Source organism: Accipiter gentilis, chromosome 2 (assembly GCF_929443795.1).
Source record: "Accipiter gentilis chromosome 2, bAccGen1.1, whole genome shotgun sequence".
Lineage (NCBI taxonomy): Eukaryota > Metazoa > Chordata > Aves > Accipitriformes > Accipitridae > Astur > Astur gentilis.
The window spans coordinates 12,076,662-12,090,519 of record NC_064881.1 but is presented as its reverse complement, the minus strand read 5'-3'; the positions used below and the strand labels follow the sequence as shown (position 1 = coordinate 12,090,519).

The 13,858-nt window shown below is 36.3% G+C and overlaps 1 protein-coding gene and 1 non-coding gene across 2 annotated transcripts in view; both read right to left on the bottom strand.

The window, feature by feature from the left end:
- The window catches only part of RP1 (RP1 axonemal microtubule associated), a 186,985-nt gene that overhangs the window by 39,676 nt on the left and 133,451 nt on the right, over positions 1-13,858 (bottom strand). Inside the window, exons 41-45 of the mRNA XM_049828448.1 lie at positions 12,262-12,393; positions 10,988-11,169; positions 9,890-9,976; positions 6,011-6,143; positions 4,497-4,636 (exon numbers count right to left, since the gene is read on the bottom strand). Of these exons, the coding sequence (XP_049684405.1) occupies positions 4,497-4,636; positions 6,011-6,143; positions 9,890-9,976; positions 10,988-11,169; positions 12,262-12,393 (674 nt within the window). The remainder of the gene's footprint in view (positions 1-4,496; positions 4,637-6,010; positions 6,144-9,889; positions 9,977-10,987; positions 11,170-12,261; positions 12,394-13,858) is intronic.
- LOC126051294 (U6 spliceosomal RNA) lies at positions 11,333-11,437 on the bottom strand. Its single transcript, XR_007509783.1, has one exon. It is a non-coding gene; the product is annotated as a U6 spliceosomal RNA (small nuclear RNA).

Genomic DNA, 13,858 nt, shown 5'->3' with positions numbered 1-13,858 from the left:
TGCATGTTGGGATGAATAAATTATGTGTGAGAGAGAATGAATGTGTTCCATGCAAAAGATAATATGAGTGGGTGGGTAGATACATGGGCATGTGTGTGGGTGACATTAAAAAAAACCCAGATGGATAGTAGAAACAGACGCTATAATTTTTATTTGTTGCCAACCAATTTGCCACCAGGCAGGAAAAAGCATGAGGACCAGAAAGCAACAAAGGAAGAGATGATTTTTAGAAAGAATTATGTCATCTGGTCCATTCTTCTTTCTGTGTCGGACTATTCTCTACAATGTGCTGAGAAAAACAAAACATCAGAGTTATTATTCCTATCACAGCCTTAGGACTGCCAGCATTCTTACCTTGTTATATCCACAATCTCACCAAGCAGTTACCATGGCAAGTTATACCCCTTCATATAACGCATCTGTAGCCCCCCAAAAGATCTGGCTCTGAGGAATATCTTGTAAATAACTTTTGGGGAGCACTCATTGCTTTTTAATTATATTCTTCGCAGTTCCAAGCCAAATACAATTTTCTTGTCAGTCTACATGACCCTTGACTTAGAGGGAATAGCCTGTATTGCTAATATTCATGTTCCTTCACAGCTAACTCTATCTGAAAAAGGGACCTATCATTAGTCTTGTTCTTTGTGGTAATAATTAACAGTCATTAGACAACAGTGGTCATAATCACCCATTGTTGTCATTGAATTCTCATAATAATACATTAAATTGCCTACTCCCTCAGCATTAGCAAGAATGTACTTTTGATTGATGTCATTAAATTTCTTTTTTTTTTCCCCCTCAGTATAAAGACATGCAGAACTGCATTAAACACACTACTGAAAGTGTGTGAAATGAAATGAAAGCCAAAAGGATTTTGTTTAAATTGTCTTGCTTTAGATAAAGTGTTATCTAGATAAAATTACAAACCCCATTTATTTAACCCATTAAACTGCTGAAAAAGCTAGACATACAATTACTTAAATTAATATAAACCAACCTTACTTCCCGCAGTAATTAAATCAACTTTACTCTCTTTTCTTACACTTTGTTGCAATTTTATCTTTGTAGCTTTTCCTTATATTTCGGTCCTTTATCGGTCAAGAGAGATCCTTTTTTTCATATCTCAAGTTTCCTTAACTTTGTTTTCTTTACCTGTCTATTCCATATTTTTGAGGGATATTGCTGACATAATCTTGTCTCTCAAGACAGCTTGCCCTTTACATCCCTTCCTTTCACCTTCTATTCTTAGATAGTCTCACGAAAGCATCATTCCAACTTTTTTATTAATCTACTTCTATGTAAAAAGAATGTATGACTGATAGTAGTATGTCAGACCACAGGTCCATCTAGTCCAGTATACTGTTGTCAAGAGCTACCAGTAACAGATTTCTAGGGAAGAGCAGAAAAATGGGGAAAATATATAGAGATGCTTCTTGAATATAAAGTCTCTCAGGCTTTAGCAATTTGTGGTTCAGAGATTTCCTGAGCCACAGATTGTGTCTCTGCACTTAACAGCCCTCAGTGGAAAGTTGTCTTCCGTGACAATGTGCAATGGCTTTTTGCACCAACATGCATTTTAGTGTCTGCAACATCGTGTGCCAGAAAGTAAAATGTATTAATTATACATTGTGTAAAAAGCCACCTCCTTTCATTTAGAATCTGCCACCTGCAGGTTTCACTTAATGCTCTCAAGCCCTTGTATTTCGTGAGAAAATAGAATTACTCAATTTCTCTATGCCATTTTATATTTCTTATCTCCCTCTCCCTTCCTCTCATCATCCCTTTTCCTGGCCAAACAGCATTTGTTTGCTTAGTTGTTTCTTGTATGGAAGATATTTCATATCACTTGGCATTCTTTTTGCACTTTTTAAGACAAGTGAATCAGAACAAATCACAGCATCTATTATGCATCTGCACCAGAGAAATTACCTGGAAGCATGACTGTATTTTCTACTTTGGGGTGGCTGGTTTTTTTTTCCTTTTTCTAATAATATCTAAACATTTGATCTGTTCTGTTTTCCTTTTGTTTTGCCCCTCCTGAGCAGTGGGCTGACATCATTACAGAGCTGTCTTAAAGCTAACATCACTTTCCTGTTTCAGACCCCATCATTTTGCATGCAAATTTAAAGGGGTTTCCCCCTCACAGACACTGCCTTTCGTTTAGCTACAATGAATTTCATCTGCCATTTTATTACCCAGTCACTCTGCATGAGGTCTTCTGCAATCTCTGCCACCACCTTCCATATTTATTACCTTAAATAACTTACTATCATCAGAACATTTTGCCATCTCACTGCTCAACCCTTTCCCAAGAACCTATTGCATAATGAAGAACATGAATACACAAAATATCTAAGCTGAAGAAAAATTTCATTGCCCAGAGTACAAAAATAGCTCAGCTAAAACAAAGGTTCTACTTGGGAAGACACTCAGCGCTCTACTGCTCAAGATAGTGGCTCTGATTCCTTTAACACTAACAGCTGATGCTGTATTAATGTCCAGCTCAAAAGTGCCATGTAAATTATTTCTTTTTAGACCTCTTTTCCAGCTTATGTCACAGACTATGTACCTTTGTGTCTTTTATTAACTCTTCTAATTGCCTATAAACATTTGCCCCCAAAAATGCCAAGAATTAACCTGTATTTTCAATAATATCACCCAGTCAATCAACAGCACAAACCTCTTCCTATATTTTAACAGCACAGTTTGGACTAAGGCAGCAGGATTCTGCAAACAGTGACATCTTTAAAAAAAAAATAAAATAATGGTTGCAAGAGACTGTAAGAAAAGGAAAGAAAAACATGCCTAAATACTTTGGGTGTGAAGACTGTGGCCAAATTATTAAATATCTCCCAGTGCATAGTAATTTCACTAGGTACCAGAACACTAAATATTGTTATGAATCTTGCACTAGGTTATTGCCATGAAAAGGAGAGATTAAGCACAATTTTAAAAGATGCATTTAATTTTCCTCAGTAGTAAATGAAAAGGGAAGTAAACTTCATTGAAATATATATGCTTACCTCTTTTCATTCTTGCGTAAACTATTGGTTATCATCATTTTACAGTGGGAAATGAGGGACACAAGGAAGGTAAAATGATACATTCAGATCATCAGGTAAACCAGTGACTAAGCTTAGAAATGAATGTAGGCGTCCTGCCTGTGAATGCTTTATACGCTATATCACACTGTCCATTTAGAGCAACAGTTGTCTGAAGATGGTACCCAGAGCTAAGCTAACAGAACTCTGATGAAGAATTAAAAAGAGAAGCAGAGGAGGTGATGGCAAATTTTAAAGAGGTTCTGAGTGTATTACTGAAGAGTCAGAAAAAGATATAGGAAAGTGTAAGTAGAATGATTAAAGAGATGTTCTTAACACAAGGAACAATGTACAATCCAGCGACAAAACAGGTGTGCAGAGGGTAGAGTCCTATAAAAGCAAGAATGGCAAAGAGAAGATGACAAGGAAAAAAACGTTCACTGTGTCTTACAGTAAAAGAAGGGAAATCAGATGAAATTAGTATGTAGAAGTTTTACACAGGTTGCAGATCAAGTGCAATCCGTACTACCACAGGAGACTGTGGGTGCTCATCACACATTTAAAAAGAGTTTACACAAATTCATGGAAGAAAAATTATCAATGACTATGGAACACAAGGATGACATGGCTGGTTTCTATGTTTCTAAGCTGAAGAGAATATTTTGACATTATAAAGCAAATGAAGGAAGAATTGTTTAAGGGCAAGGCCAGGAAAGCAGTGGAACAGGTTGCCTAGGAAAGTTATGGCATCTCAGCCATTAGAGATCTTAAGAAATGCTATGAAATAAGTATAGAGGATCCTGCTTTATTGCACAGAATCAATTGATCAATTGAAAGGTCTTTCTAAATCCTATCTAGTCATACCTGGGCTGAGTCCAGGGTATGCATGAACATGTTGTGTAGATATAATCATTAATATGGTAATCAGCAAAGGTTGACCAGAAAATCTCTCCTAGGATTTATCTTGAGCAGTCACAGGATGTTTACAAGCAGCTTTACCTGTTTGCAATTCTATATATAAATTAATTAATTAGCACATAGTAGCTAACACATTTAAAATCTCTCTTTCAACTATATCTGGAGAGATCTTTTAAAAAAAAATTAGTTCAAAGGAGCAGTCACACGAAATAGCCCTGATATTTCTACAGCAGCTTCACAAATAACTGAAAATTTAGCCATGGAACTTTATATATTGTTGGGTTAAATTCCAGTTTCTGAGAAGATTTACTGATCGTTTGTGGATTTTAAATGTATTGGTACTCATACTACTCTTAAACCATAATCCCAGTTCGGGTAAAATGTCTACACTTAGTAAGCAACACATCTTTTCCCCAGGTTACCATGGTGTAACATCAATGCTCCTATTTGATAATAGAAAAGAAATATGGTATTGGAAGAAACTAATAGAATAAAACACATTAAGCAAACATGTAAGGAAAATAACTCAGTACTAACCTGTCCTTTTTCAAAATGTGAGTGTCTTAGTCTCCTTTTGCAGGAATCTCCCTGCTCTCCAAATACTGTGATAAATACATCTGCATCAGTCCCTGATGCAGGCAATGTTCCCGTATGAACACTGATTGAGTAAAGAACTTCTGTCATGAAAAATCAGTGACACAAGACATCACCAAATCAGACTATTTAGCAATGTAATTACTAAACATTATAAACCAATTTATTTCAGGTAAAAGATTAATTTCAAGACCAAGGAATGAAGTTATAGTAATTGACATTAATGTTCTGTCTGAGTTTCATATAGATTGTTAGCTACCTCACAACAGCACAGTACAGCATTAGAGATGAAATGTCCTTTAGGAATCAATGCACCAATCCATGCTTACGTTACAGAAAACGAAAATGTCATAGTTCTGGAGTCTTATCCAGTGGTCACTGAAATCAATTGAAAGAATCACACTGATTTTATCAGGCTGTGTAAAAAGCCTTGAATTCTTGTAGTAATTAAAGGTCTTAAATTGAGTTAGGATTTATCAACTCTAACATTTTACCAAAGAAAAACCACAGATATAACAGATGAAATCCACTTTTTGCTCTGGATCAGCTGATTTCTGTTTTAGTCTGGCATTTTGATAATTATGGCCAATATCAACTACTATGTTAATGAGAAATGGCTCAGCTATTTATACAGCTATTCATTGGTATTATTATTATTCTTCATCACAAAGGACAACTTGCCATGACTTTTGGCTGATAAGTTATATAGTACATATTCCTTGAGGCAGCATGACAGGATTTTTTTTATGGGTTCTGTAAGCTCTGTGAAGAATTAAATGTTGTAACAGACTGTTAAGATAAATTTCCATTTGCAGTCTAGCCTTCAGTTAGGTATTAAATGCAAAAAGTTTTAAATATTTTAACTAAGACTTCTGTTCATAGAGTGCAGTGAATGAGAATTCTTTTCTAAATATTTTATAAAATGTAATCAGAACAAAGGAAGATGTTATCATATTTTAAATACAATGATGAAATGAAACAGAGCTTTTGGGGCAGAAATGGCATCTGAAGAAAACCTCAAAAAAGATTTTATTTTTTGTGTGTGTGTGTGATTCACGCCATTATGACTTTGCACATGCCTCTTTCAAATCTGTTATTTAGTCCCTCACTGAGTGTAAATCAGTAATTTTTTGAAAATTTCAACAGAAATATACTAATTGGGCTTTGCAGATTTTTCAGACTTTCAAATTGGTACTTAGCCTAGTGAAAACGATACACGTCAGATGTTTTAAAAAAGAAAAAATGCTTTAACAATAGATCTTATTAAAGAACCCACATGGTTTACACAGGTATATTGAATGAATTTTTAAAAATAATTTTTAGTGTTTTTTTAATATATATAAAATGCTTTGCAATCTTGCCCATTGTGTTCATCCCATTAGGCAGTTCACGATTTTGTGTGTGTGTGTGTGTGTGTGCATTTGCTCATGTATTTAATTTTTAGTTCAGCAGCATACCTTTGAGTGGTGGCTTGTCTGGCCTGACGGCTGCTAGCTCTGTCACAGTCTCAGATCCATCTTCTCCAAACAGACATGGGGCTTCAGTGTGAAAGCCCAACTCTTGTTTAGTGTCCAGGTCTTTCAGCTGAAGCTGCAGGCAGAATCAGAGGAAGAAATTCATTTATCTGAATTATTTAGTTTCTTATTTCCATCCCAACAGAAACTGATATTTCTTCCCATTATTAATGCTTGCACACATTTTATAAAAGCTACCTGATTCTGCATAAGAGCTACAGTAGTTGCTGCAAGCTGCTGATTCTTCAGCCTGATGTTTATAGGTGTATTCTTCATTGCATATTGACACGGGCGTAGGACCCATTTGTAGAGAACCAATGAAGGGTACAGATTAAATTGACCTGTATATATTGCAATTTCAGAATGTCAAATGAACGAATACAGTTACATCAATCTTAATAGCATATGCACATTTTGCAAAAACATTTGTTTTGCTGCTTTTTATTTGTTTATCTGTGACTTGCTACATCTCAGCTAAGATTTTCAAAGTTGGCAGAAATTAGGGGTCCAGTGGCCTTCAGGGCTCCCTGTGGAAATATGTTACTTGAAGAATGAACTCCAAGAGAAGGTGCATGCCTAGGTCTGGCTTCATTCTACCTGATGTTAAATACTCAGTGGAGACTGAACAAATTATGTTCCAAATTTGTGAACTTAGAACCTCCAAACCAACTGAGGGAGCACAGCCTTGGGAGCCCACCTATCCCACCTACTGAGACAGTCAATGTGGAGATCAGATTCCCAGGAGGGCAACTCAGATCATGAACTTCATCCAAGGTCAGGTTATAAAATACAGAATGACAAATTATCAAGCATATGCAGAAACATTTCTGGTAACTATTAGATGCAGGATTGAACTTGGTACAGAGCTAATGACTACAAGTTTGCAGAAATGGTTTCTTCAGCCTTTAGAATCTCTTTGCATAGAAATATTATATTCAAGACATTAATAACAAAACAAAATGAAACAAAAACTGAATTTCACCAAGACATTAAGTAACTGAAATTCTTAGACAGGGATTCCCAAAATTACTGCGGTGACTAACTACCACTACTGACACCGGCGGCAGCAGCAAAAGTTTGTGGCTCATTGTACAGGATACACATACCACTGCTTGAAAATCCTGAGTACAGATTTCCTTACATAGACTTCAAGTGCAAGCTTTGAAATGCATAAATATTTATATAATTTAATTATATAATGGAAATAATTAGGAATTTGACAGTTCCACTCTTAAAAACTTTGTCAGGCTATCTTGCCCTTGAGTTCCTAGAAATATTATTATTGAACCTTTTCCGTTACTGCTTATGCTTTGTGTCCAGTTCTTCATGAGATCAGGCACAAGGCTTCGAGATGAAAGCAAACAATTCCTCAAGACCATTTCCAGAATTAAACCAGTAATTACTTGAATAAACAGTGGTTTTCTTTAGATAATATTAAATTCCACTAAAATTGCAGCCAGTTTTTTACCCATATTTTTGCACTTGCAAAAACTGAATTTTCTCACACTAAATGTCTAACTTCTTCTCATACAAAAATATCTTCCCTAACTTCTATCAATATAAACATCCCTAACTAAATATCAATAAGTATCACAAACTTCTATCTGTATTAAAATTGGACTAAGGGTTACCTGCATACGCAGGCAGATGACCTGCAGAGACTGGACTCATAAAAATGAGATGTGTAAATTTATGCAGTCTTTGGCCTTAAAATAAAATGTACCTGACAAATTCTTGTTAGTTGTAAGGTTACATCTAAGTGTGAACTTTATCTCCAAATCATACAGTGTTTCTATATTCTATGCGAAAGTAAAAATGATTTTGCATATTTTTTTGGAAAGGGCCTGAAACTATTTCTGAGCAAGGAAAAGCCACTCATTCTATAGTACATAAATCTTCAAAAGTTACAGAAAAGACATAAATTTTAGCGAAGGTTATATCATTTTCTACAGAGGTGTGCAGAATACCGTGGGAGATCAACAGGAAAAACACTGGTACTCTGAAGCGGCTGTAAACACCAGAATAGAGAAAACAAGAGAGTAGCAAAAGGAGAGTGGGGAGTTTATCTCCCTGTTAGCCTTTGCAGTTTCATCTGTAATCTGCATTTTTGTGAAATTTCTGATACTTTGGCTATTACTTCTTTCATTTAAGGAGAAAGCAAGGAAGGGAATTCTTTGCAATTGAGGCTGGGTTTGACCACTGATTCATAGTGAGCTTACACATACTGACTGCCTCCTGTAGTCTTTCTATTTCTATACAGCATCTCTATTTTTCACTGCACTGTAAGAGTCCTATTAAAGTGAAAACAACTTGTTACATTTTAGATTATGCTTCCATGTATAAATAATTTATAAGCAGACTAATAAATGAGTAATAGATGTTATCAGCATATTACTGGCACAAACAGTATATGTTATTATGCCTTATGTTGTGGGTTGTAAGTGCACCAGTAGAAGAGACTACATAGGTCTATAGCAACCTATTGACTTCTTGCAGATTGTAACAATTTATAGCTACTAATAAACCAATTACCAAATAACTTTTGAAGTATTTAAAAGTGTGAACAAAAATCACTTAGCCATTTGCAGAGGGTTGTCTTTGAAAAGAAAGCAGAAAGAAAGCTATTACATTTTCTGCCATGTTTTGAGCCACCAGTTCTGGAGACTGAAATCTTCTATTACATAGTCACACAATGGATATAGTGAGGGTAGTGTCAACATATTTTTGGCAAGCTTTATCAAATAGTCTGGAGATGCATATTTAAAATGAGAAATCATAAGTTGTGTTTACCTATACTTTCCATTCTTGTAGCCTAAACTGAGACTACAAAATTACCTGACAAAGAACACATTTCGGGAGCAAACATGAACAAGATAGATAAACTCCTCCTCTATCCTCAGAGGAGCTCATAAACTCAGATTTAATGTTCCTTTGAGTGCTATAAACCCATTCAAATTTCAGGCTGGAATGCAGCTGTCTCTAGCATTTCCCATCAGAACAGTTTCTGGACTGTTTATTCATGTAGGAAATCACCCTTTGCTCTTTTAAATCCATAGTAGTGTTAAGGTACTGTAAGGCCCAGTTCAGAAAAACATTCTTCTACTGGCTTCAGAATAAATCAGTATTATGTCCACAGTCCTATGTCCACAATGGTTTTTGGCCCTTGCCTACAGGCAGAGCTCATTGACACAATTTTTCTTTGCGTTAACCTTCAATTTGAAGTATTTCCCCAAAGCTCGAGTATTATCAGGCTCAACAACTTTCTATTCAATCTTCCTACTCACCCTAGGGAAAGATATACATTTAAAATCTGATTGAATTATAAGATTGACAGCATTAAGTCATATCTCCATCCTTTTTTTATGAGAGATCTTAAGTACATATTAAACTACAATCAGATGTTTAAGGCCCACTGATGACCGTGTTGTAATGAATAAATACTAAAGTATCAGCTTAATTGGTTTCCACAAGTAGGTTGCTCTGTGTCAGGAGACTGTCGGTATTTCAACGCAGGGATTAACATTTCCTAACATCAGCAGAAAACACTGCCTTCCATGTCACGATGAGCTATGCAGAATGGATCTGCACATCAGTGAATAGGTATAGCTATATGCACTTCAGCAGGCGCAAACAAGCTAGATCTGCCCACAGAGAAATGTGGAAGCTCTAGGTGACCTTCTGTAGATACCAGGTAACTGAGCTAAGAGATGTGTGGCCTTGCTAGTGTGGTGCAAAGTGAAGCTAACAATCTGTCTCTCAACAAAAGATATTTACTGGTATTATGAAAATATTACAAGTTTATATATGGTGTATTTGGAATACCTTGTGAAGTTTAATTCCTCTTCCCAAGCATGGACCAAATAACACAAAGGAAACTTTTGTTATATCTCCAATATCACCAACAGTCAACTGTTAGGAAAATAAAGGGAAAAAAAATTAACTATACGTTGTATGTAACAATTTGGATGACATACTTTACGCCCAGGTAAAAAGATAAATAAAATAGGTAAAAATATCAAAGACATTAATGTTAGGATGAGGAAGTCCTATTAGGATTGCAAGTTAATTTGGACTCACATTTGTATCATAATTTACATTTATTTTTAACAGGGAGAATTGGCTGCAGAGCCTAGGCCAACATATGAAAAGCAAGGAAATCCATGACTGATTCTATATTTCCAAGCTGAATTCATATTACTATTCTTTTCACTTTCCCATTTACTGCCTCTCCATCACATCTTTCTTCTCAGGCTTGAACTGGAATTTTGAACTCAATATGATTTCTAGATGTGGCTATTCGTTCTGTTCTCAGTTATTCTAGTGCTCAGAAGAAAGGATGGCTGGTTTCCATAAGTCATATCACACACTGCTGCTCGTGGCTTTTCATCTTGCAGCAGTTAAGCAAGTGATGTTTATATTGCCTTTTTGCAAAAGAGTGGTAATGACTTTTTTTCATGTTTAAGAATACAAACCTTTCAAAAGGTGTGACCCAGGTTCACACACCTGTCCAGAAGCTGCCATTAACTTCATGTGCAAACTACAGAACTGATATTTGCCTAGACCCAAGCTGATTGTAGAGAGACACAGGTTTGAGAAGTAGAATGTAAAGGAAGTGTGGAATAGTTTCATTATTTATTGCCCAACTGCTAAGGCCTACTAGTCTTAATTCAAAGTTAATGAGGTTTTTCATGTCAAAGTTGGCATTTGCTCAAGAGAGATTTCCTAAGCAATATGTAGTAGCCCACATGTGAGAAGTTCTCCAAGTGCTGCTTATTTAAGACATAGACGTATAAACATTAACTCAAAAAATCAAAACAAATAAAAAAATCATTCCACACAACTTCACATATGTTGCCTGCAATTCTTACTTTACTGAAACTATTTGGTAAGATTTGTGTGAAATAAAAAAAAGAAACTGACCAAAAATGGTTTGTCATTCAGATTCTGAACTTCCTGTGCAGGGGATTTCCCTTTTCTTCCAAAGACAACAATTTTAACATCAGGAACATCTTTTGGCACTGGTATGCAGTGCACCCATGTTTGCCATCGTCCTCTGCTTTTAGCATCAAAATTTTTTGTGAGAAGAGATGTCACAGATGATTCTGCAATGCAAACACATATTCAGAGCTCGTGTCCAAGTTGTAAGGTAGTATAAGCCAAAAGGTACAAGATTACATTGCCTGGTAGTGCTGGATCTAGCACAGTCAAGACAGGCAACGAAGCCACAAAACTCTCATTACTCATTTTAGCCCTGTGGAGGTGTAGAAAACCAGGCCAGCTCCTTCATGAATTCATGTCACACTCATGCAGGGGCCATGCCTGTCTTCTCTGTATTGTCCCAAGGACAGGATACGTGCTGCCGGAGGAGACTATTTCAATACTGCTATTTCCATCTTTTCCATCCCAGGCATAATTTCTTCCTCCTTATTTACAGAAAGCATGATTCTCCTTGCTCCAGGCCCCTGCCCCTCACCATTGGGTGACCATCTGTCGTGGTTTAACCCCAGCCAGCAACTAAGCACCACGCAGCTGCTCACTCAGTTCCCCTCCACCCAGTGGGATGGGGGAGAAAATTGGGAAAAGAAGTAAAACTCGTGGGTTGAGATAAGAACGGTTTAATAGACTATAAAAAGAAGAAACTGATCACGATAATGATAACACTAATAAAGTGACAGCAGTAATGAAAAAAGGATTGGAATATACAAATGATGTGCAGTGCAATTGCTCACCACCGACCGATCAAGGCCCAGTTAATCCCTGAGCAGTGATCCCCCCGCCCCCACTCTTCCCAGTTTATATACTGGGCATGACATCACATGGTATGGAATACCCTGTTGGCCACTTTGGGTCAGGTGCCCTGGCTGTGTCCCCTCCCAACTTCTTGTGCCCCTCCAGCCTTCTTGCTGGCTGGGCATGAGAAGCTGAAAAATCCTTGACTTCAGTCTAAACACTACGGAGCAACAACTGAAAACATCCGTGTGTTATCAACATTCTTCTCATCCTGAACTCAAAACATAGCACTGTACCAGCTACTGGGAAGACAATTGACTCTACCCCAGCTGAAACCAGGCCACCATCAATGCTCAGTTCTGCCCACATTGTGAAGTAGCTTTGTACTGGTTCTGTTCTGCTCTGCTCCGCTCTGCCATGCAGTAGTGATGCATGCAAATGAAGGACATTTCTGCTGGTATTACCTTTGAGCGGAATTGCCACTTCTACAAAATCTGTCCTTGAGCCTTTATTGATCCAGTCATTGTGAATAAAAACATGTGCAGAAAAAGGGTAGAGTACTTCTTGTATAACAATTTTTTCCAAGAACCACTCATCTGATTGAAAATAAACAGGACATTGTTAATTTATACACTTTAAGCAACAAAACGTTCTGTGTATGCAGTCATAAGTTTCTATCTTTAGAAAATCAATAAAATGTTTTCTTTTGCTGCACTTCTTAAGGAAATAAGACTGAAAATATATTGGCTCTGTGTATATGTGTTTCTGTCTGTTCCCCTACACTCCAAAATATTCAACAAAGTGAAGAAGTCTTAAAGTTTTTACAGATCTTGTGAAATTAAACATAGGGATAGATTTGATTTAATGATCTATTGGTGGAACGGCTTCTGTATGAGATCTCTAGACATAAGAAGTCCCCCACAGAAATGGTATCACCCATGTCCTAAAGGAAAAAGGATCAGGATTTCTACCACATTAGCCATCAGAAAATCCACTCAACACACAACTTTTTTTCTGGTGAGTTTCTATGCTATCTAATAAGGCACAAACTTCAGCTGAAGGTTTTCTCTTGATTGAGACCATTGTGTTGATTGTCTGGAAACAAAGCATTTGAAACCTCAGATCTCTGAGACTTGGGAAACTTGGTTATACTCCAAGTCTTGGTGAAGTCAATGAAAGTTTGATCATTCCTTTTAATGTTACTATCTAGGAAATACATAGGAAATAATAGTCTCCAAATCAGTTTTTCTGAGTCTGAGTTTAACCTACATCATCTTATAGTATTGGTTTTTTGATAAACAAAAAAGAACAAAAGACTCAGCTTATCATGCTCTGGAACAATCTTATTTCCAGTATCAACATTATCTGCAGAAGTAGGATATCTGTAACATCTCTGCCCTGTTGCCTCTAAAAACAATGGGCCAAAATTGTAGCCAAAGTATTGAATAAAATATCAATTAATGATGCTCTTTGCTGTTGCTATTTATTTTTAAGAAGTAAGTAATTTTCTTTAGCTCCAACAGCTACTGTGGAGTCAGAAGGAAGACAAGAAAAAATATTGCAGGAAGTGCCGCCTTTTTATCTGCCACTCAAGCTCACGTATGCAGAATCCCTTAGAAAAGAATGTATTTCTCATGGGTTAGAAGCAAAAAAACTGTGAGGCCAGAACAGTCTTTCTTCCATGTACCACTTCCCAATATGATGAACTGATTTTCTGTTCTTATCTTAGAAGGGTTTAGTCCTGAAAAAAAATTCTCTTTTAAAATGAAATGTCCATCATCTAAACATGGAGAGGAAGAAAAACATGTCAAAATTTGCAAAATGATGTCATATTGCTTCCTGAAAAACAAAAGCTTTGTTGACTCTACTCATAAATACATAATAACTTTTATGGAGAAAATTTTCACATATAATTTTATTTTACCATTTTACATTGTCACATTTCCTAGGAATCCTTTGCACATTTTAGTAAAACCAAGCTGAATACTTCATGTGTATAGTCCAACAGAAATAATGATCTGCAGAAAATGGAGAGCAATTTCAAATTTTCTAGAACTTTAA